Below are 24,807 nucleotides of genomic sequence, written 5' to 3' on the forward strand. Positions count from 1 at the left end.
TTATTTTTAAAAATATATTATATTTTGGGTGTGATGTAGGTAACATTATAAAACATAACAAGCTCTCATATTTTCAGAACCTACATAATATAATCAATTTATGCGGCTTTGCTTACAGTTGGTGCTCAGCGTGGTTGGCTTTCAATCAGTTAAGCGAGGTTCGATTCTCGGCTGTGGCATTTTTGAAGTGAAACCTTGTTGAGGTGGGGGAGCCGCTCACGAACGTTCTCTCTCTTCTCTTCTTTCCTCTCTCTCAGACACCAGCGAACTGCGCCACGCCAAGCATCAGCTGAAACTAGAAGTTTCACTTCTGTCTTGCGTAGGCTTGACACACCCACTTTTTAAACAAGTTATGTATTGTTTCATATTGCTTTCCAAAAACGATGTATTTCATTCCGTAAGTCTAAACTTAAACTTTACTATCCAATTAACGGACAATAGATCCTGTTGACATTCTACGTAGTTTTCCTTCCTGAAGTTATATTTTGAAACATTTTTATAAATTTCTAAAAATTGATTTTTATTTTTTGTTTTACTTTAATTTCGAATGAAGGGTGATAATGATCTAACTTGGTGAAGCCTATTGCTATATATTTATTTATGTTACTATATCAGATAAAAGAAAGTGTAATAAAATTTCATTTGTATTCAGTACATAATTTCTGACTTTCTGTCTTTTATAAGATTTATTTTATACTTTTATTAAAAGGGGAAAGAAGATTGTTTTTGTATAAAGTCTCAGGTAACTATTTAAATTCGGGTAAATTAAAATCACCAATAATAATAAACTTCGATTTGGAATTTTATTGCTTTAAATACATAACCTGTAATTGTATCTGAATTTTCAACAGTTACACTTGGAGGTTATATAGAGAACGCAAATAAAAATGAGTGAGATGGAATGAGAACTTGACTTGATCACGAGCCACAAATCTATATTGTCACTCTCCCACTCAGTTTTTCTTGACACAGAAAGTTTTAGCACTGTTTTAGAAACGGCGTAGAACTCCACCACCTTATTTTGACACAGATTTGTGAATCGCGATAACTTCTAAATATTACGTATCTGTCATAAAAACAGTTTCTTTCTAAATACTGTTGAGTTCAACCATGTTTCGGAATAACAAATTAATTATTAATTACAATTTCATTGCGTACACTTGTGGTCTTCGTACAAATAAATAAAAAAATGTTCTGAATGAATCGACAGTAAGTACCTTGCTTGTAAAACGATTAGACTCCATTGCAGAGGTCCCTTGGTAAAGCAGCCTTGTAGGCCGGATAATCCTTGTCTCTGGTGGGATGGGCACAGGAAGCTGCGGGCTTTCCGATACGTGTTCATGTGGTACAATTGGGTGCTGTTGCAGCAACTGAAGGGAAGATCTCTTTGTTTCTTTACAGAACTTATGGGAATATCCAACTATTTGGCAATTTAGATGCACGGTGAGTCCCACAAAGTCACGCACACCACAAACGGTCCAGTCTACGAATACCCTTTCTTATTGCACAAGCACATGACAAATGTTAGCGGGCACCGAGTACACTCTGTGGTGAGGTAAGGTCCGGTTCGTGCTCCAGCCATATGACTCAATCTGAACTTGGAAACACATTCTTTAACGTCATCAGCTTCAGAGATTCCAGAGAGTGCCTTCAACAGATAGTTCACGTCGGCACGATCAAAAATATTACTCTTGGGTGGCTATTTACATGAAGTCGGGCACTCAATATGTTGGAACTGGTTACAACAGTTGGTCTAGGTGGCTCAACAGTGGCTGCTGGCAGTATGGATAATAACTCCCTTAATTTTTATACTCCTAACTGTGACGGCTTCACGATGTTCCTTATAATATTTTGGTCGCATCAGCCGCATCTCAATAAAATCTAAATAAATGTAATATTTTTGAACGTATCCGAAAACGAAATGTATTGTTTTAGAAAGTTTTAAATACGCTTTCAAATTTTCTTATTAGAAATAAACACAACATGTTTTTTAAAATATTCAAAAGTTGATATGGCTTTTCGGTCACACATTACTTTAATGTGACTTAATTTATATCGCTTTGCTTTATCCTGTGTATATAATGTAGGTAACATTAACGTAGTGGTGGATGGTAGGTACGTATCAACACTGTTCGTGAAAGGAGAATATTGAAATACCAAATATTTTCTTATCTTTTTGTGAAATCAAAGTTTTCCATATTTTTCGCCGAAGATCGTATCGTTCTTTTTATCGAATCTCCCCTGAGATTCCTACGAAACTGACTAGGAAATGTAAGTTCAATAAAATGATACGATAGTTACATTTTATGTTATATCTCTTTGCCTAGAAAGCTCATGTTTATAAGGAAAGTTGATAAATCGAAAAAAATGTGTGTTTAATTTTTAAATTGAAAAAAATTCCATTTCTTCTCTCTTTTAATTTGGTAGTCACTTGAGATGGTGTTGATCTTTTCTATCCTAGTGAAAAAGAACGCTAATCGGGTTAGATAGAAAAAAAATATTTATCCCGTTGGTCCGCGAGTCGGTAAGCAATCAACAAAATCCGAATGCTGAAAGACGCTTAAGGCGAAGCTTAATGCTAAGTCACTATTTTGATTAATCTTTATAGCGAATCGGTGTACATTATAAAAGTGCTTTAGATAAATTTAAGGTTTTCCTATCGTTTCGCTTGAGTAGACAAATAAAATTAAAAAAAATACTCAGTCAAAAATAAAAATGTATACTACCAAAACAATATTTTTCAATAGAAATGTATGAACGCATAAAGGAAACAACTTATAAAAATACATTATTTTAGCTAAGATTATCTGTGACAGTTTCATTTGATTAACTTTTTTGCTTTCTTATAAAATTATTTACAAAATAAATAAAAACCAGTTTTGTGCTTGAAATAGAACGTTTCTTGACTCTGTTTGTCAAGCGATTTTAATGCTTATTACCTACAATATAAGGTATAACAAGAATATATACATGTTTGGCTTGTAGCTTCCTCTTAAGTTCGCTAAAGTAACGGTAACGGTCTGCAGCGCCGTTCAGTGTGGAACTTTTCTGCCTAGGGTCTTACAACATTTGGTATATGTCGATTACTTACCGACCTGTGGGACGAAGGTTTTAATTTAATTTAAAATGTTTTACTGTGAAATTAATTGTTGAAATATTTTTTTATCAAATCTACTTTTTTTAAATACATAATAAATATTTTAAAAATAAGTAAATGGTATTTAACCAAAATAGTGAAAAAATGTGTTTTTTAGTATTTCTTCACCAATGAAGAGAAAAACCTCTTGAGTTAGCTAGCTAGTTCCATTGAGATATTTAATATTGAACCGCATACCAATATAATATAAATATTGTTTAATCATTATCATAATAAATATTTTCAATGAATGTTTTTTAAATATAATATTATATTAACTCCATTCAGAAGGTTCAGAGAGAAATATTTTCGCTCGGGGTCTATCTTATTCTCGGGGAAGCTGTAGTATTACATAGAATGCATTTTTTCTGTGTAAATTTGGAAATACTTTTTTATAAAGATAATTTTTTTTTCTACATGTTCGCCATGTCAGTCGATGCGGTTTGTAAGCGCTGTGGCAATTTTTGTGTATCCATGTCATAGCAGCTCGCCGCCATGTCATTGATGAACCGTTCAACCTAATCTTTCAACTTGTCGTCGTTGCTGATGTGGGTTTGAAGTCTTCTGTGAGTACTTAATGGAATTTCATCTTTCGCTCACCTTTCAATTTTGGAATTTTTTTATCAAAATTCTAATAATGCTGCTACTGAAACTCTGGAACCAAAATTCAGAGATAATTTTAAACTTTCATTTTTGGGTACATCTATGCATTGTTTTACAAATATTTTTTTTTGTTCATATCATTAGAGATATCCTGTGTAAAAATAAGCTTGTTTTCTTAATAAGTTCGAAGAAAAAATATTTGACTGAATTAAATCATATTGGTATTGTTTGATTTGTTGATAATGATCCAATGATATTCACGTATGGTGTGTTTAAAATTTGTCGTGAATTTCAATATGTCCAATACCACTTCAAACGTTTTTGGCATCCACCCACAACTTGCCATACACTTCCGTCAATTGGTAGTAAATTTAAATCGATTTCATACCTTTTAATTAAAAAAAGTGAATCACTGCGTTAACTTTGGGAGCCCCATCACAACCAAGACTAATCTTTCCAAGGAGGTGCGCGTAGGCTTGCTTGGGAGTGGGGGAAGCAACAGACATAACAGCGTTACCAATAGCCGCATGAAAGATATCGCAATAACCGCAGCGCTTTGGAGACTTTACTTTTTGGATTACCCTCGTACTTATTAAAATATATTTTTTACCTCACAGAATGTAATGAGGCCTAAAAACGATTCGTCAAGTGTGAGTTATTTTCTAGCAACTTTCAACAAAAGTGAATTGCGTAATTTTTTTATCAAACTTCAACAAAAAAAATACCTACCTTGATTAAGATGAATGAATTCGTTATTTTTGATTGATCGCAGTATTTTTCCAAGTGAGCTCGAGTTTCCTGAATATCTCACTCTTCCAATACAACGCGTATCTTTTATAAATACCTACGAAGAGGGGAAGTTAACTATGATATTTCCCTCCCTGCCCCTCTTTCTGCTCACTGAAACTGATACTGTTCGTAATAATTCATCTCAGGTACCGAATGATTTCATTAATCAAAAAGAATTTGACGATCGTTATGAGGGACCTCCCATTTGAGATGAGTGGGAGAACCGAGGAGTTGAAAATACTTGGAAGTCATTATTCATTAGTAAAGAAAGTGTGAAAGCGATAAATGACAAGTTATTAAGACAGAAAGAAAAGTTACAGTAAACTGGTTATATTAGAATAAAGGCGTTTGGTTACTTCATTTTGGTAGCTTCATTTAGTATCCCCACTGCTTCCATTTTTCCAGAGTCAGTAGGACTTTGGCATCTCCAATTATTAGGGTTTCTATGTTGTGTGGCTGAATGAGAAGGAAAAGGGAAAAGGATTGAAAGAGAAAGACTTAGTATTTGGCTATAGTTATTTTCCTGCTAAAGAAATAACAAGATACTTACTCCTTTTTTATGCCATCTTATGACAAAGGCAACAACAATTTGAAAAGTCTCACTGTCGTCCGCAGCACGAAGGATATACGAGCCCGCCCACAGCAAATATTGCCGCCTCCATTTATTTATTTCAAAGGGTCCAATATTGATATTTCTGCCGATTTCAGTGCTACAGGAATGGCAACCAAAGTTGATTAAAACACGTATTTACTCACATTGTTCGATTGCTTGCATACATCTCATTTCGATCTTGGTTTTTGACTTAAATAAAACTCTCGAGAAAATAAAAAAAAGTATTTATTTTAAATAATGTAAGGAAATCGCCGTAACAATGAAAACATTTTGTAAATTAAAATCTTTTGATCGTATGTTCGCAATATGATTATGACGTCCTTCATGGTTGCGGGGTAAATCTCTCAACTATCAAGCTGGTATCAAGAGTGCGCAAAAAAAATTCATTGCATTAATTTGTACTGTTTAACGATTTACTCATTTAAAAAAATATTAAGTTTACTATTCAAGGTGCAATATCATCATTCAGATTTGCAACCATGCTTGAAATGGCTATGATCATGTTTGATGACATGGTGACCAGATCTGAATATCCAGGTACTTCCCCATCGTCCTATTCCCAATCTCCTTTCCCTCCCTACTACCATTAGCCTCACAACATACCCCAAATACGGATGCCAAAGTCTCACTGGCTCCAGATGATTGGGAGCAGTTGGGACTCTTGTGAGATTTCACATTTAAAAAAACCTGGATACGCATAGTTTGGGTCAACTTATGCATTCATTTTAGGTAAAAGTACAGTAGACATTATTTGTATAAATCGTTGTGTATAAAATAAAAAATATTTTCACATTGTTTCTAATACCACCAAAAAAGAATAGTGAATTATATTAAATTTGACTTGTATTGTACATAACTGGCAATTCTCCAACATTTTATTTTTATTTTTTTTTTTTAAAGAAAGACAAACATTCCCGGGTTACGAATAACCCAACAATATTTGAAAATCTCCTACTACCACCACAGAAAGCCGAAAATGTTGCTTGTGTTGTGATGGAGGACTTAGCCAGCCGATGAATCGAACACGCGACGCTCGGGTGAGACCCAAGCACTATGCCCACTCAACCACTGACCGGTCAAGACATTCTATCATATTTTTTATGGCTTAGCGGATCTCTAAAAATAGTTGGGATTAAATGATTAATACTTTTTTTTTTCCAGCACTCTCTTCTAAGCTTAGTTTTTCTCAAGTGTGAATTATGCATGGTTGAACCCAATCAACAAAATGTGATTATTTTCTCACGAATATTATTTTAGTATTTTAGTTTAGTTTTCTGAAGCATATTTTTGTGTTTAATTCAAATTGACCATTCAACATACATGGCAAACAATGTAGACACATTTTAAATGCATTGGAACGCTTTCTTTTTAAATTTTTGAATATATTTTTGTTAGTAAAGGCGAATTTGTAAAGGCAAACCACGTATTCCTTTGGAGTTGTTAATTAATTCATTTGCATAAATTTGCTTAAAATAAAATCATACTTGAAACTGACTACTCATTTTTTGTTTAACATAAGTATTTTAGTAACGTTTTTTGACACTGGCTATTTTTCATGGTAACCAAACAATTATATATCCGTGTCACAAACAGAGAAATACTTGATACGAAAGGTTAGATTGTTTATATAAATTCTAGAAATAAATATAGTTGGGGCATTTTATTCATAAATTTTATATTTTCTGCGTGTATTGGGTGTATTATTGTATGTTGATAAAGCTTTTTAAAACTTCAGATATTTATGTTTCATTGTTGGAGATGCTTTACATTCCTTTACTTGAATTGGCATTTAAGAGAATAATAAGAAAAAGGTTATAATTGAAAATATTTAAAAAAATACAACAACAAAAAACTAAGACAATAAATAAGATATTCATCCCGTAAATAAAGAACCAAAATTAGTTTTGAAAATTGTTTACGTTTTCTCTCATTTTTCTTCAAAACTGAATAACATCTGATGGTCAAATTAACAGAAAAATCATTTGAAATCCAAAACAACAATAAAGTTGTTCAAAGCAGTTCTATTGTACAAGGTAAAGAAGTTTATTGAATATTTTTTTTACAAAATGACGCAACAGCCGACCCAGTAAATCTTTTCTGTTCTACAATTCTCCTTTATAAAAATGATGTGGGTCGAGCATAGTATTTCAGTAACCAAATTGACTTAAGCTTATCTTTGATATTCTTATCTAATATACCAGGAATGTCTACTTTAGTTTTATATAAAAAAATGTTATTTATTACACGAATATTTATTATGGGCCATATTATATAAAATACATATTCATCACACGTCTATTTTTATGATCCCGAAAGAACGAAAAGAATTTTCTCGAAATGTGCAATATAACATTCTATCAAATTTTGAAAATGTTATTCCGTATAGGCTGTATAAATTCAAATTCCTATTTCTCTTTCTATATTAAGCGTTCTCTGTTTGCTTTTGAGACAAAAAGGCTCAGTTTTCCTAGAAAAGGGTAGTCAAATATTAAAAGAGAGAAAAGAAGGGTCTTTTGAGATCTGTATTTGTTTCAATTGATACCAGGCCTCAATCTGATGTACCGCTAGCTTCAATATATCCGATAAGCCATACAGATAATAAATTCCCGACGCTTGATAATATACTTTTGAACAAAATTGGGTGGATAAAAAAAACATTAAATTTCGTTGGGAATGAACATCTTGTTTTCTCCTAACTTTCTCCTTACTTTTGATTTTTGATAGTGTGATATTGTTTCAGCGCGATTATTATTTTAAAAATATAATTTTTTTTTCGAAAATTTAATAATGATAATTATCCTTAACAAATCTAAGAACAGTTTTAAATTACCGCATACAAAAAGAACAAACACAAATTCTAAATAAATAATTGTGGAATAAAACATAACTTCGTAAGAACCACAAATTTATTGATAATGTAGGTTTCATACAAACGTATCGATATCACTAAAGCTCTACATATTTTCATAAAAACGATTATTTTGTATCATTAACATCACATACTGATAATTCACTATTAACATAAAGTTGAATGTAACATTTTTTCTTCATATTCCTTTGAAACCACTAAAACATAACTTTGAAGAGTTTTTCAAAAAATCCCGTCCAAAAAATTGGACGCCTTGCATAGAATCTATGTTTGAACGAACAATGATAAGGATGGGTTGTTTTAAAGAATTTAAATTCAACAAATTTCAAAGATAAATTGCAAGGACTGTGAAAGTTATGTTATTATTTCATCATAGGCTGGTTGATTGATATTAGGTACATAATAAAATAAATTGACTAGAACTTTCACAGAACTTGAATTTTAACTTTGATTTTTAAATTTGATGGACCGTTCATTTTCTGTGATTATTTATTTTGCTGACATTTTTGGATTTTGAATTGATTTTAGATCTTTACATAAAATTATATATTTTTTTATTTCGTTTATAACTATTTTAAAATTGGAACCAAAAATTACGGTGTAAATAGTAGAAAACTAATAGAAAAATTATACTAAAATATGAACTGTGTTTACTGCAAACATACTATGTACCTTTCCTGGACAGTTTACTCATTGCCCCATGGTTTCATGGTATCATTGGGAATAAGTAAGTGAATAAAACCATCAAAACCGAAAATTAGGTTACAGACCCAAGTATTTTTTTTCCTTGAAGAGAAGTGGATCCACAGGTGTACCAATACCTTTATTTGTGAACTTGGCATTACCAGACAACCACCATGCCACCAACCACAACAATATATGTATACGGTACGTGCCAAATATCTTAAACAAATAATCGCATAAGTGCTTACATCCAACCGTACAGAGACCTGTGAAATATTAATTTGTGTTAGCTCAAAATGTACATACACTGCGCACAGCATCTAACAAATTACGTAGCATCTAACAAATCACGTATTGCAACTATTTATTTTAGTTCAATATTTAAGTAAAATATATATTTCATGATGTAAACATACATTTTATTTGATTAAATTCTTTTTAACGATAATACAAATAAATTTCATATACCACTTGCGTCACCGCATTTGATCACACTCCCCATCTTTGGGAGTTGACTGTAAGCAGAACTTAACAGAAGCTTACAGTAAGTTAGCACTTCAATCAGCCTTCCAACCCCAAATGTGAATGCTATAGTTTTACTGGCAACAGACGGTTGGGAACAATCGGGAATTTTGTGGGGTTTCACCCAAAAACAATAATTATAAAACGCTAGATTGGTACATGGAGATACAATTATTTATTTATTTATTTATACGCCCATTGGGCTTTTACTTTTAATTAGAGACACTACTGCGTACTAATAGCTTGTCGAAACTTCTTCCACCGTCAGAATGCGATAAACGGTGCGCGTGGACCGGACTCGATCGTTTTAGTTAGAGTTTTGGGAGAGTTGAAGTTTCGTTGTGGCATTTTTTTTGGCTATTCACTCATATAAATATAAGACATAAATGGATTGGAATTAAAAATACGAAAACCATTAGTATTCAAAATATTAAAAGGGTTCAAATTCCAACCATAAAATTATTATTTTATGATTCGTTACGGCCTTGAATAAAAGCGTATAGATTCAGAGTGAATTTTTTTTAACATTTTAAAGCGCTCTTTGCTGTCCTGCTTCAATTCTTTTACGAGCACAGCACTGCTCAAAATAGAATGAAATTGATTGAAGCACTTTTAACGATGTAATTAAATTTAAAGAACCTCTTCAAAAAAATATTATTGTAGGAGTATTTTTATCGCTTATCATCACGATGAAACTGTTTAGTTGGCCACTTTGCATATCCTTGAACGTATTCTGTCGGAAAATGTATTTAATTTTTAAGTATTTTTTGTTATAGGAAAAAGGATAAATATATTTTTTTTATTTAATGTTTCGCTTGCTCTGTCCTAGAATTTTTTCTTTTTTTTTTAATTAATTTAGTGAATCATAACTTCTTGAAATCAACACAGATTTTTTTCTATTTGGCAGGTGGGTGATGGTACCGCCGTCCCGGGAACCAATTATTGAATAACCAACACCTCTGATATAGGTCACCGCAAGTGGTTCGCTAGGTTTAGGGATATAGCATGTGATGTATCTTCCCACCTAATGCGTGGCGGGTCGGGTCGGGAGAGACTGGTGGAGGAAGACATTTTGACCTCTCCAGCCGGACTCTCTCTCGACCCATCGCCTTGCACCACAGAAGAGGGATGGATTCATACGTCCGTCACCCATGGGCACACTGACCCTCAGATTCCTACCTTCCCCTCATACCTTTTTCCTTCCCAGAACTTTCTCTCCTTCCTTTTCCTAAAAAAACCCTCCACACAGCATCCCCAATGATGAGTGGGGTTCCCTTGTGGGGAGCTAATATAAAAAAAATATATCTTTGTTTCACGATTTATAAACGTAATTACAAAAATTAAAGTTGTAGTGTAAATTAAATCCCCGTCTTCTTTATCTCAGTTATATACTTGCCGAGGAAAGATTAAGCCTGTGATAGACCACGCTATAAGCGCGTCATATTCTCGTGGCTTTGCCTATATTAGCATATCGTTGGCCGTATATTCCCTTTGGGATTGTATGGCGAGTGACATGTTGAAATAGGCCAAACCATGATGCGTATAGCGGAATCTGTCAGCCCCATAACTAAAGATTCATTAATCTTAACAGTCGTCTACACGATGTTGGTTATGTCATATGTATCTTCTGTGTTTTTCGTTCTCATGCAAAATGTGTGAGAATGAAGTTTTTTAGTCGACTCAGGTACGACCTCTATCTGGAACTACCACGGTAACAAAATTCTTGCAAAAGTAAACTCTCGGAGTTTTTATTGTAAAATTCAAAATACAGCCCAGTTACCCTAAAATAAACGATTTTCCATTAATAAAAAAAATATTATCGTTCTTTGAATTAACACAAACGACAGACTACATGATACAATAAAATAAAATCGTTATCTTAATGACCTAAGTAAGGAAGGTTTATTGGACGGACTTAAGGTCAAATCAGCCCTAGCAGGCCTAGACAATATAAGTTTTAGCGGGGTATATTTTAATTAATTCTGATGAACGTAGTCGTAAAATGTTAGATATTTTTGACTTAATCTCTTGGAAAATTTACAAATTCATCATCTGGAAAAATAAAATCTTGTTTTCACTGCTAATTTTACAGCTGAATAAGTTTAAAAAAAATTCAAACATATTTGAGAGTTGTATTTACGATGACACAGAAAAATATTTAGTATGAATTCACAAAACAAATTCAGCATATGGCGACGTACAACCAGCCAGCCGTACTGTAAAATCACAAATCTTGTGTAGACGACCGTTTTAAATTTAATGAAAATATTGTATTTTACATACCGCTTACGATCATGTAAAACTTAAACATGATATTACTGAGGTATTCACAACCACAATCCTTTTTTTTCTCGTACATACATATTTTGATACCTCATTTATATTTTGCTACCCCATTTAAAATTTACTACACCATTTATATTTTGCAACCCCATTTACATTTTATTAACCCATTTCTATATTTTGCTAACCCATTTACACATTCTTACCCCATTTATATTTTGTTAAACCATTTAAATTTTGCTACCCCATTTAAATTTTGCTACCCTGTTTACATTTTGTTACCCCATTTATATTTTGGTACCCCATTTACATTTCGTTACCCCATTCAGATTTTGCTCTTTCATTATATTTTGAGCTAGTAATTAAAATTTGTTTTTATTTTTCCATAGAATTTTGGGAGGACCACTTCCACTGTCGGTACCTCAACAGCTCGCGCACCCCTTACAACCTGAAATACACCACCCCCTGCACGGGGAGGGAAAAACTCACCAAACAAAACACCGACTTCGAGGATCAGCTCCAATTCGTCTCCGATGCGGTTATGGCATTTGCTTATGCCATTAGGTGAGTCACGAATATATTTTCTTTATATTACATTTCCGTATTTTTGATTGGAGAAAGCTCTGTTTTATAATTGATCTATCTGTGACAAGGTAGGATATTATTATCTTGGAAAAATCATGGCATTTTTTGAAGTTTTAGTTCATTTATCTACAGTTACGCAAGATACACAACCAACCGATATTAGTATTATTGATTAAGCAATATTAATCCTGTTGTTTGTAAGAACTTTCTAAAATTCATAGAAAAACAGAGTACTTATTAGAAAATATACTATTCTTATTTAAAGTAATTATGATGGATTTATGCCGCCATTCTTAAATTTGTATAGTAGTGGTTTTTGTAATTGTCTTTTAAGCAGTTGTCCGTGATTCGATTCCCTGTCGTGGTAATTTAAAAAAATATTTTTTTAAAATTTTTTATGAAGGTACTTTTATTTAATTTTATGTGATTTTTCACTTGTCCCAAAATATTGTAATAATAATTCCACTAACCATTACGTTTAATTTTTGGGGTATAATGCCGTGATTTACTTACTTTTTCACTACCCAACAGCGGTACAGTGTCCATTATCAGGGCAGATAATAAATAAATCATAAATAAGAATAAATCAGATATAAAAATGGCTGAGGAGATCTCAAATCAAATCTTTTAATACTTACCGGTGTTGTAAGTTCTGAACATTTTCAATGCAGTATCATTAAATAGAAAAAAGAAGACAAACGTCATTTTAAACCTACTATATTGTTCCTCTATTTTTATGAATCCGATAAAACTTAATTATGTTTTTCTTGGTATCTTAATTCATGTTAACCAATGTATTACTTTTTTCCTAAAAAAACACGTTATTATCAGAGATGTGCAAAATGGGTACCCAAAACCATTTGAAATGCAAAATGGAAATGGGTCAAAAATTTTCCATTTGAAAATGCAAAATGAAAAATGGGTTTTAGAAAAGCATTTCAAATGCAAAATGCAAAATACCTATTTTCAAAATGCATTGAAAATGCAAAATGGTTTCTCAGGTCAAAAAATTAAAATAATTATAGAATATTTAAACAATTTTGTCATTTAATAATGGACATCAATGGAGAACAAACATATTACATGATGGTAAATCCTAAAACACTACGACTACAGATTATGAAACCACAAAAAATTTGTGCGGGACTAAGGTTGCCAACGTAAAAACATAGAAACTTTTATCTAACATTTAATATTACAGCGTCATGGCCCCATGTTCAGTACCTATTTGAATTAGTATTTTTTGTAATGGAGCAACTTGATAAATATAAATTATCTCTCATAGCGAGGTTGAGGACCGACTGATATTTGGGGCTCATGAAAAAAAGATGAGTGGAGATAGTAGGAAGAATGTTGCAAAAAAGCATTTAAAACGGAAAATGCACTGAGAAAAGCATTTAAAATTCAAAATGCAAAATGACATTTAGAAAAGCATTTAAAATGCAAAATGGAAAATACCCATTTTGCATTTTGCATTTCCATTTGAAATGGATTTATTTGAAATAAAGCACATCTCTGGTTATGATACTGTACTTAGTGTTAACTGAATTAATTTTTACGTTTCTATGAATTAAAATATGATGAAATTTAATTATATCATATTTTAATTTTGTTTCACTACTTCTAAATCTGTGTAGACATTTAGTAGGAGGAGTAAAATAAACTATTCTGTTATTTAATAGATTTTTTTTATTTCGACGAAAACATTTGTTATGATTTATTCAGTTCCAGAAAAAACATAAAGTCTATTCCTACCTTCCAGAGAATCTCCTTTACAAAGTAGCTGTAGTAAAATATTATATTTGTACCTATATAATCAGGAGAAAAAATATTATATTATGTTAACTACATACTCCAAAGGATATTTTTGGGTAATGTTGTTTGAATTTAATTGTTGAAAGAGGTCTCTAGACTTTTTTTCCTGCCAATTTTTTCTGTTTCTGTTAGAACCCTGTGATTGATGGTATGCCTAAAATTTTTATTTCTCTATTTTTGCCAAATTTCCCTAGATTTAAGAATAGGTGTATGAAGTATTCTTGATTGCCCAATACTGCATTCCCTAAAATATTAAAATCTTTAGTACTGTATAGAGGGGAGGGGGGAAGGGGCTAGGATATTTCGAGAATAATAATTCCCCACAATATTTTCATATCCTTTTTAATGCATTTCCGATTAAAAAAAAACTTATTCATCCCACCACTGAAATAGTGTTTATCTCTGACATTCGTATATATAAATATAGAATTAAACAAGTCGTACAAGTTTTATCAAACTTGGCTATTGAGATTACTGGTATCAACTGTGCAAGTTCAAATCTCGTGAACCCCCATTTACATTTCATGTACCCTCTTTTTTTTCATTGATTTGAATCTCCTGCAGGTCGAAATCAACTGGGGTTCGATATAGACCACATCGAGAATGTGTGCCTTATGATAATAATTGGATCTCATTTAGAGCCTAATGCTCGTAACCAAAGACAAATCATTTTTGGGATTATTTGTTTCCTCAAGTGGACGAAGTATCATTTTAATAATATGTCTTAACCTAATAAATAGAATTCATACTGATTTCGAAATAAATTCTGATCTTTTGCGATCAGTAAATTGATTCATTTTGGTGACTTACTCGAAAAGGGCAGTTTTTTATTTATAATTTTAGATTCATTTTGAAACGTCACTAAAGCATTTTTTATGGAATGTAAAAACTTGTATATTTTGTAATAACTCTTGCTTAGTCAGGGAAAAAGGTTAAACTAATATTGAAATAAGAAATAATAAACTTGAAGCATAATAAATTATTATAAGCAATAATCAGTCGCCCTTAAATCAATACAAATTGAAAATATCTCACGAGGAAAAATAAATGCCGACGGGAATTGAACCCGCGCCATCTGATGTTTGGTCAGACGCTCTGGACCACTGAGCCACGTCAGCTTATTTCCAACCCGCCAAATAATTCAATATTTACTAGTACTTCAATCTTGAATAAATTACTGCTTGATTAAGATATTACAGGTGACTAATTATTGCTTGTAATAATTTATTATCCTTTGTGCTATGCATAAAAACCTTGTCTAATAAACATCAGTTTATCATTAAAAAAAATTATTGAAGCATAATGCTTTAAAGTTTGAAATTTGGTTCGTTACGTTTGGTGACTTAGCAGGGGTGCCCGGGTTTGTGGGGTAAGATTTGTCTAGGTTTTGGCGGCGAAAACGTTGCCCACCTACTGCATGGAGAGTCGGATCGGTAGAGACTGGTTGAGGAAGACTTTTTACCTCTCCAGCCAAACTCTCTCTCAACCATCGTCCAAACGTCAGTCATTCATTCGTTTTTCCTTCCCAGAAATTTCTCTCCTTACTTTCCTAAAAAATACCCTCCTCACAGCGTCCCCAAAGATGACATAGGCCCTGAGGGATTTTTTTCCTCAAGTCCATCTATGTGGAGCTAATGTAAAAAAAAAGTTTAAAATATCACAAGGAAATATAAGAAAAAGGGGGTAGCGGGAAAACAAACTATTTAAAAGAAAATAACATGATTATTTTGACCCCAAGCACTTCTTTGGTATTATTCAGTTTACCCAAATTATGATTGCTCTATTTTCATTATTTTTTTTGTGGTTATAGTAAAACATTTCATTTATATTTTTTTTTGCATTAATTAAAAAACTTTAATAAAGGCAAACATTTTTTCTTTTTTGAAAATTGATGAAATTGTGAAAATGTGAATTTTAGTTTGCATTTATTCAGTTGTAAATGTCAACTTATAACAAAAGTTAAGCCTGCGAACCCATTGTTTCAACAGTTCCGAGCTTTGTTCAAGGCTACCATTTGTCCAATGAAATAACATTTGTATGACTGCATTGTAAGTATTTAAATTTTCATTACTGTCTACAGGGATATGCATAAGGAGCTTTGTAAAGGCAAAGCGGGACTCTGCGAAGCAATGAAACCAACCAAAGGACCAGAACTTCTCAGATACCTGAGGAAAGTCCAATTCGAAGGTAAGGCTTTGACGCTTATGCAATTATCTTCTTATGTTTGACTGTAGGGACGACAAGACCACTTTAAATTGCAAACTTATTTAGTGACGATACACAGCTGAGTACTTAATTATTCGAATCAAGTGCGCAACCATAATAGGATTGCTGGCAAGTTAACTGCTGTAAATTTATACCAGCAAACAAATTATTCTAAAGCTTAACCAAATTTTGTTGAAGTTTGCACATTTGCTTTAACTGGCATCCATATTAATAACACGTAATGAAAACATGTATACTGTATTCTGTTCAAAGTTATGCCTTGTGCACAATATTCCAAACAGCAGATAAAACAAGTATAATTTGAAATACAACAAGAAGAATGATTATTTAATATTTTCTAAATGCTTAAGACTAATTTATTAATGATTGAGTAATAAACTTGTGTCCTTACCACGAAGTTGATTAACTAGTAGTAATGCTTCATTTTAAATATATTTTTTTCTGAAATCTTTAATCGAATGTGTAATCAAATAACTTAATGTCTTGTCTCATGTTTTGATGGAAATAATATAGTTAGCTCAAAATCTGACTGCCAATTTCCATTCTAAAAAAGCTATATGTGCTTAACTATCAAAGCCCATCGTCCGCAAATTTATAGTGCTGCATACAAACTCTTCGCCTGCAGTCTACGTCATGATCGTGATTTAAGTATTTATTAAAACCAGCAGATAAAAACCCGCTGCTGCATTTTGAAAACGTTAACGGTTCTTTTTGAAAATTATAGAGGGTGCAACTTCCATTTACAACGATCCTAAGCTGTTCAGTAACTAAGAAAACTAGCAGTTAAAAACCCGCTACGCGGGTTTTTAACTTTCAAGCCCTGCGTGCGGCACTTAGTTGGGCTTCGCCCAATTTAACTGATACTAACAACAATAAACCTATAATAACCATACCTAACCTAACCTCACCTATCATTTTATTATACATATAAGTACATGTCAGATTAGAGATTTATTGGCTAATTTTACTGTACTGGTGTTCTGTCAAAATGGTGCGTAATTATTATTAACGTTAATAATATTATGTGTTAAGATACCCGTTATTTATTAAAATAAGTGTATTAAGGCAAGTTTTTTAAAATATGTTTGTATTTAAAAAAAACCCAACTTAACCTAACATAACCTATCCTAACTTAACCCAACCACACCTATCCTAACCTATCCTAATCTCACCTATATTTACCCAACCTAACCTAACCTATAATGACCTAAACTAACCTAACCTAACCTATAATAACTCAGCCTAACCTATCCTAACCTATCGTAACCTATATTAACCCAACCTATCCTAATATAACCTATAATAACCCAACATAACCTAACCTATAACAACCCAACCTAACCTAACATATTGAAACCTAATCTTTCCTTACCTAAGGTATTGTAACCTAACTTATCCTAACCTAACCTATAATAACCTAACCTAACCTAACTTAAAATAAAAAAAACGCTTTCTAAATAAAAATCGTATTTAAGGGTGGCCAGATCCCAAATAATTTCCTAAATGGGTAAGGTAAATTAACATACATATATTATAAAATAATCGTTTTATTATACAAATAAGTACACGTCAAATTAGAGACTTGTTTGCTAATTTTAAAATCAACGCAACGTTTCTAGCTTCCGATTGTTTTTCATGTTTTTTATTGGGTTGGCAGTGCCCACACTTCCTAAAAACAAACGCGTATTTTGCGCGAACTTTATATTGGTGTTCTGTCAAAATGGTGCGTAATTATTATTTACGTAAATAATATTAAACATCATTATTTTTAAAAATCGTAAATACGGAGAATTGTTTTTTATTGTCATTAAGTTGAATCAAACGTTTGTTTTATTTTTAACGATAACGATAACGTAACGATAGTTGTACGTAAAGAATAACCGTTGTTTGAATAAATGAAATTGTACGTATTTGCTATGGATAATTTCAAATTAAACTCTTTTATTCGCTATTATGCCTCCAGAGGTGCGCTCAATCGGCCAATAGGGAAACTAATCCAGCGGCCGGTTAAGGAGGGATTGGCATTTTCAAGGAACCTTAGAATGCGTGATTCTTGAAAAACGTCAAATATTTAAAACGTAATTGTGAATAGTTTTTACTGTAATGTAATTGATCTAATTGATTAATAACTTTCTAAAACATATTTTCTTCAACATTATCCAACAACGATATGAGAAGAAACCATGTTTTTGAAGAAATCTCGGTCGGTTAAAATTGAGGGGCAGACTGGTCATTTTTTACCTGCAGACACATGATTTATTTATTTTGCGCGAAGGCTACGTGAATTTTACCCGAAACATAACATTTGAATTCGACCAATCAGAGGGCCGAAACCATTCAGACGCTAGCATAATAATACTATCAGATAATACAATCAGATTTTAAATCATAGAATAAAGAATAACCCAAGAAGTGTTTAGTGGGCGTGTTTCTTGATCCAAATATTTGCATAAACGGAGCCCATATTTCATATATGGAAATCGGTTTAAGAGAAATTGAATTTTTACTAGGAGCATTTTTTGAAAATGCCGCGTAGTTCAGTGATTTTTTGCACAAATCGTAGCACGCATGTGAATTTAAAGAAAGGCGAAATCTCATTTCATCGGTAAGTTATTTGACAACCAAATATATTTGACAGCCAAATTAGAATTCACACGCAAATATTCGTCTTGCTAAACGCCGCCGCCGGGTAAAAACAAATTGACAGGTCGGTGGGAAGTTGAGTAGTGATATTTAATTACTATTGCCTCGGGGAACCTACAATAATACACGGAAATTTTCGCACAACTTTAATCGGTAAATATAATGGCGTTTTGTCAGGTTATATTGTATTCTGTCCGTCTCGTTTGATACACTGGTAATACAATATAAACACAAGAAAATAATATTATGATTCTAGAATAATAGTGCTTACAAATTTAAAAAAAAAGATTTGTTATACAAATTTTTAGCATTATTCTAAAATTCAAATTAATAAAATAATATGTTACACTATTTATAATAATATTTTGTTATTCCCGAAGAGTTCAGAATATAACGCATATTAGGAGGAATCTACTCAGTTGAACAGAGTATCGAAAAAATCTTAAACTATTAGGTACTATTTATCTGTACATTACATTACCTTTTTTAATAATATTTGTTTACTGATAATAATCCAATAATAACACAATAGAGACCATATAATACAAACTGAAAAACATAACAATTGAATGAAGAAATTGGTAGGAACCTTGCCAAAAATTAGATTCATCTGAATCAATTAATGACAAATTGCTTAAAAACTTACATCATTACTTTTATGACGTCTGAACATTTTTTTTATGAAAAACTTGTATGCAATATGATATGATTTTTCAGTTTTAGTCTATTCCAGCTTTTATGAATATTAACAGAACGCAGAAGTAGATATTTATTTATCTTTCAAATTTTCTATTCAAAACAACAATTTTCAACATCGTGCAAAACGAGTTGTATTTTATTTAAATTAAATGTTTAAAAGTGTTATTATGTCTTTTTAGGTCTATATTAGTTTTTAGCTAAGCAGATTTCCTTGTCATATCTAATGGAATGTAATATACTATGTAATATGTAAGGAAGTGTAAGAGAGACAGAGTGTCAATAATAGTCCTTATTAAATTCCCTTACTGCTGATTTGAAAACCGAAAATACCTTCTCACTTTTTTTAATATTAAGAGTGAACGAAAATAAAAACAAAAACAAAAAACGCCGAAGAGACAAATAATGAAATAAACATTTTTTTAATAAAATATATTTGAAGAAACACAAGGTTCTGAAGAAAAACAAAATCTTGCTGAAAAATGTCAACATTTTCCGAAAAATGTGAAGAAATTCGAAAAGATCAAGCAGCATGACATGAACAAATAATTCCCCAAGTAAATTAAATCACGGATTCGATGTAGAAGTCGTCTCCCAAGAGATTTGCATTCACATATTCGTGTGGAAGACTTTTGACATCGAAATAATATTTTTATTGTGTTTGGCTTGTAAACTGGTTGATACTTCATCATTATTTTGGGATGAGTATGTATAGGTACTTATTCGAGAAATGTACATAAATGTTCTTAAATCGACTTTCAGGAATATGACAAGATATTTTGTACAATCATACAGAGGTAGTGGAACTATGGCAACCCAATTGGAAAATGGTTTAAGGTTTAAAGTAGTGAAGAGATGGCCTGTGAAGAATCTGGCAATACAGATATAATCACTAAAGACGACTAACCTACGTTCAAACGAAGTTTGCATATAGCTTGCATAGCTATGAATACTTTTATTTATTTATTTATTGTAAGAAACAAACAGCAATTTTATACAGGATGAGTTATACAAGAGGTAAAATATGAGGTTAGCCAAAATAGTTTCTTATGCTAATGTTGGTTAATATCATATAATACAAAATTGTAATTGGTTATAACCATTAACTGAAAATTAAATTAACAAAAAAGAAGAGAAAAAAATCATATAAATATATAAGGAGGAAGAAGGAATAGGAAAGGGCATGAGGCAGAGGAAGATGGGATGGGGACAGGAGATGCTCACGTTGTACCTTTTCTATAACTGTGCATTAATTTAATTAACATTTGTGGTCGTACGCTTGACTTCGTTTCGGTATTTCACAAGAGTATTATTAAGAATATCGATATTGTTAAATTGCGTGTTATATTGCGCGCATATACGGGGGATTGAAGAATTTTTTCTAAGGTTGGTACTGCACGCGGGCAAATGAAAAAAATGGTTCTGTCTGGTTGGCCTTGTAGGTATGTGAATTCTTAAATAATTTACGAGTTCAGGAGAGTCCATGCCGTTATTCAGAATTTTGAATAAAAATATTTGATCAGATATTAATCTACGTGTTTGAAGTGGAGTAAAGTTGTGAAATTTTAAGGATTCGGTGTTATTTGCAAAGAGTAAATTGAATTTATAATTTATGTGTTTAAAAAATTTGTTTTGCACACTTTCGATTCTGTCAATATGGCATTGGTAGAACGATTCCCAAATAAGTGTGCAGTATTCTAATTGGGGGCGGATATACGTGGTGTAAAGGGAATACATAGTTTTAATATTGCGAAAAGGTTTAGATATGAGAATTATAAATCCCAACATTTTATTGACTTTGTTGATTACTTTGTTAATGTGTTTGATAAAATTTAGTTTTACATCCAGTACTACCCCAAGGTCACGGATTAATTCTATTTCATTGATATGTGTATCATGAAAGTTATAATTCAAAGAAATTTTATTTTTGTTACGCGTAAAAGATAATTTTTTGCACTTAGAAATGTTTATGATTAATTTGTTTAATTTACAGTAGTCAAATAGACGATTTAGGTCTTCTTGAAGTTTTATGCAGTCATTGATAGATTTGATTACTAAGTATATTTTTTTGTCATCTGCATATGCAAGGTAGTTAGCATGTAAAAAACATTTATAAATATCAAATATATATATATACATTAAACAATAATGGTCCCAGATGAGAACCTTGCGGTACGCCAGAGGGCACAATAAAAAAACTAGACTTAGTTCCCACAACTGATACGCACTGTAGTCTTTTCTGCAGATATGAAGTTAGCCACCTAAGTAAGTCACCATGGATTCCTAATTGGTGTAATTTTTAATGAGGATAGAGTGGTTAACTTTATCGAAAGCTTTCGAGTAATCTGTGTAGATAGCATCTACTCGGTGTCCATTATCCAAATTGCTTGTTAAGAATTCAGTAAAGTTGACTAAGTTTGTTATTACTGACCTTTTTTGTAAAAAACCATGTTGTTGATTTTGTATGCTGTGGACAATAGTTATATAAATTTGATCGTACACAATACGTTCAAAGAGTTTACTTTATACTGTGAGTATTGAAATTGGGTGATAGTTTGCAATGTTACTTTTTGAACCAGTTTTATGGATGGGGATTATAATGGCTTCTTTGAATTTTGTAGGAAATTTTCCTTTTTTTAAGGACATGTTAAATAAGTTAGTTAAAGAAAATGCAAGATTTTCGGCACATTTTGAGATAAAATATGGCGAGATACCATCGCTGCCCGCACCCTTTGTAACATACAATTCATTCAAGTATTTATTGACCAATGAATTGTTTATTTGTACGTTCCCGATCGGGTTATTATTATTAACGCAGGTAGAATTATCTATATTACTGGGATCATCCTTGCTCTCATCGCTTACGTAAGTAGATTGAAAGTGTTTACAGAACAGTTGGCACACTTGATGAGCACCGGTGCCTGACTCGTCTTTTAGGTTAATGATTTGTGGTATGCCATATGTCCTATTTTTCTTTTTAGCGTAATTCCAGAGACTTTTATTATTAGTTGGAATACTAGACTCAACTGAATTTATATATTGGGTGTAACAATGTTTCTGTAAGTGTTTTTGTTGTATGCGTTTGATAGAAAACTCTATGTAATCTACTGGATTATTATTTGATTTACATTTTTTGTGTGGTCTTTGTTTCTCATTTATGATTTTGATTAGGGGAGGTGAGTAGCATTTGGGAAAATTTTTCTTTTTTATGAAACGTTTAGGGGCAAACTGGTTAATGGTGTTATTTAAAATGTCATAAAAAGTATAAATTGCTTCGTCAACATCAGCATTATCGTGAGTAAAAAAACAGTCAGTTTTAGACAGGTGTTGGTTTAGTAAATCATAATCAGCTTTATCATACCGATAAATTTCTTTTGGTGGAGCAATGATAGTTGGAAGTGTGTCTAATTGTAGTATGATTTTATACATATACAACATAAATTTTATAAATATACAACATAAAAACATTAAAAAAATTATAACAAATCCCAGATTGCAACCTAGCAGAAAAAAATACTCCAAGAGGAATATAGCTTACAAGCATTCCGCAAAATAGGAGCTATTTGTTTCACAATAAATATAAAGAGATATTAATTTTGTTCTTTATGTTCCTGAGGAAGAACACTGGTGTTAAAAGGTTCAATAGAACAAATTCTTTGTAATGGACAAGCGTTCAACAATCGAACATCATGAATTGTTAGAAACACATAATCTGCCAGAAAATATCGCCTCAACAATATGTAACATTTTACAAGAGATTTTCATTAGAAGTGTTATAAGTGGGCTAGAAATATTATCCTGTTTTTGTTCAAGGTAAAAGTCGGATATTGTCTTTCAAGAGCTTTGAACTTTATTGGAGTTTGAGAATATTGTTTACCTTTATATACGCAAAGTAACGGGTTTACTCCTATAGGTGATGTCTAAGCCTTAAAAACTAACTAAGCGAAGAAAACAACGTAGTTAAGCAAAATTATGTGTTTTTGTTTTAAAATTTTAAAGTATTTTAAACCCAGAAAAAATAAAATATCTATAAAAACTGCTTCAACTTTCGAAATCCCATATTTTATGATGATGTTTTTATTGTATAATGTGGAAAATTAAGTTCTTCAGAAAGTTTTTTTGTTTACAAGAGGAAAAAGTAGTATCAAGAAGAAAAACATAACATAGCGTTATTCTTTGTCAGGTCCATAATCCATAAATTGATACTTTTTTGAAGTGGGTTATTTTTTTAATGGTTTTTGTAGTTAGAGGGACGTCTAATAATTTTTTAGAGAACTTTTCAAATTTCTTTGTTCAAAACTCATTTTAATTGTAGGTTGGTGTTGTAGTTGCAGACCAAATTGTTATTGTGCGTTGTTAATTTATGGCCAGTTTTCATGAATTGAACTCAGGAGTCACCTCATTCTACGGTATGTGAACACTGATAAAAAGTTAGATATACCCAAAATTTAACAACATAAAACAATCGTGCTCGTATTGATCTGTTCGAAAAACATAACCAAGGATTTTTTTCTTAGATTATCATTTCTTTGCCCCTTGAAGTGTCTCTAAACGAAACGTGAAAAACATAAAAAATGTAATATAACATGATAGATTGTTAAATGAAATTGTTATTGCTCGCAACAAAGCCATTATTCACCTCAATCTCGGGATAATCGTTTCATTCCGTCAATGGAAACCGCTTCACCAGCATCTCAGGTGGGTTAGGTGTCCAAGGACACCGTGAATGGGGTTTCCAACAAGAGCACAGATTATGTGGGTACCTATTTGGCACTTGGGTACTTGGTAGCATAGCAGTTGGGTGGGTACCCGGGTACTTTAGTAGTAGGTTAGTTGAGTAGACGGCAGCCAAACGCCCGCGTCAAGGATAAGGGGTATCGAAAATCGCTTGATCGCCTCTCAACTCAACCTTTAAGCTGCAAAATTGAAACTACTCGGTGAGGGACCTTTTATAATTTTATTTAATTTGTTATTATATAGGGTAAAACTGAAATATATACTATTCGGAAATTATGAATAACTTGCATGGAATAACAGTTGTCAATAATTCGCATTATTTTTTTACATCAACTTGTCACTTATATTAGAATATGTTCTCCTAGAATCCCGTTATGTTAGATCATAAAAACATCCTTAACTTATGTATTGTTATTGTGTAATAGTGCTTAGAACTACATTCAATTATTTTTTTAAAAACAGGGTGTCTGGGGATTAAGCGCACAAACTTCGGGAGGTGATGATGGTAGAAGTAAAAAATATCAATAACTTTTTCAAAATTCCGGTTTTTTTTCCCACACAAACACATTTTCCATAGAAGAACATTATATTCTGCAAACAAACAAT

The 24,807-nt window shown here is 32.0% G+C and overlaps 1 protein-coding gene and 1 non-coding gene across 3 annotated transcripts in view; one reads left to right on the forward strand and one right to left on the reverse strand.

Annotated features, from left to right (window-relative positions):
• Nucleotides 1-24,807, forward strand: part of LOC149420254 (metabotropic glutamate receptor 2-like) — a 710,206-nt gene that overhangs the window by 407,890 nt on the left and 277,509 nt on the right. For both annotated transcript variants that reach the window (XM_089636555.1, XM_089636554.1), the window contains 2 exons: nucleotides 11,889-12,063; nucleotides 15,980-16,086. In XM_089636555.1, coding sequence (XP_089492681.1) covers nucleotides 11,889-12,063; nucleotides 15,980-16,086 — 282 coding nt within the window. The remainder of the gene's footprint in view (nucleotides 1-11,888; nucleotides 12,064-15,979; nucleotides 16,087-24,807) is intronic.
• TRNAF-AAA (transfer RNA phenylalanine (anticodon AAA)) lies at nucleotides 14,945-15,014 on the reverse strand. Its single transcript has one exon. It is a non-coding gene; the product is annotated as a tRNA-Phe (tRNA).

This window comes from Hesperophylax consimilis, chromosome 10 (assembly GCF_061612785.1).
Source record: "Hesperophylax consimilis isolate HC1 chromosome 10, BYU_Hcon_1.0, whole genome shotgun sequence".
Classification (NCBI taxonomy): domain Eukaryota; kingdom Metazoa; phylum Arthropoda; class Insecta; order Trichoptera; family Limnephilidae; genus Hesperophylax; species Hesperophylax consimilis.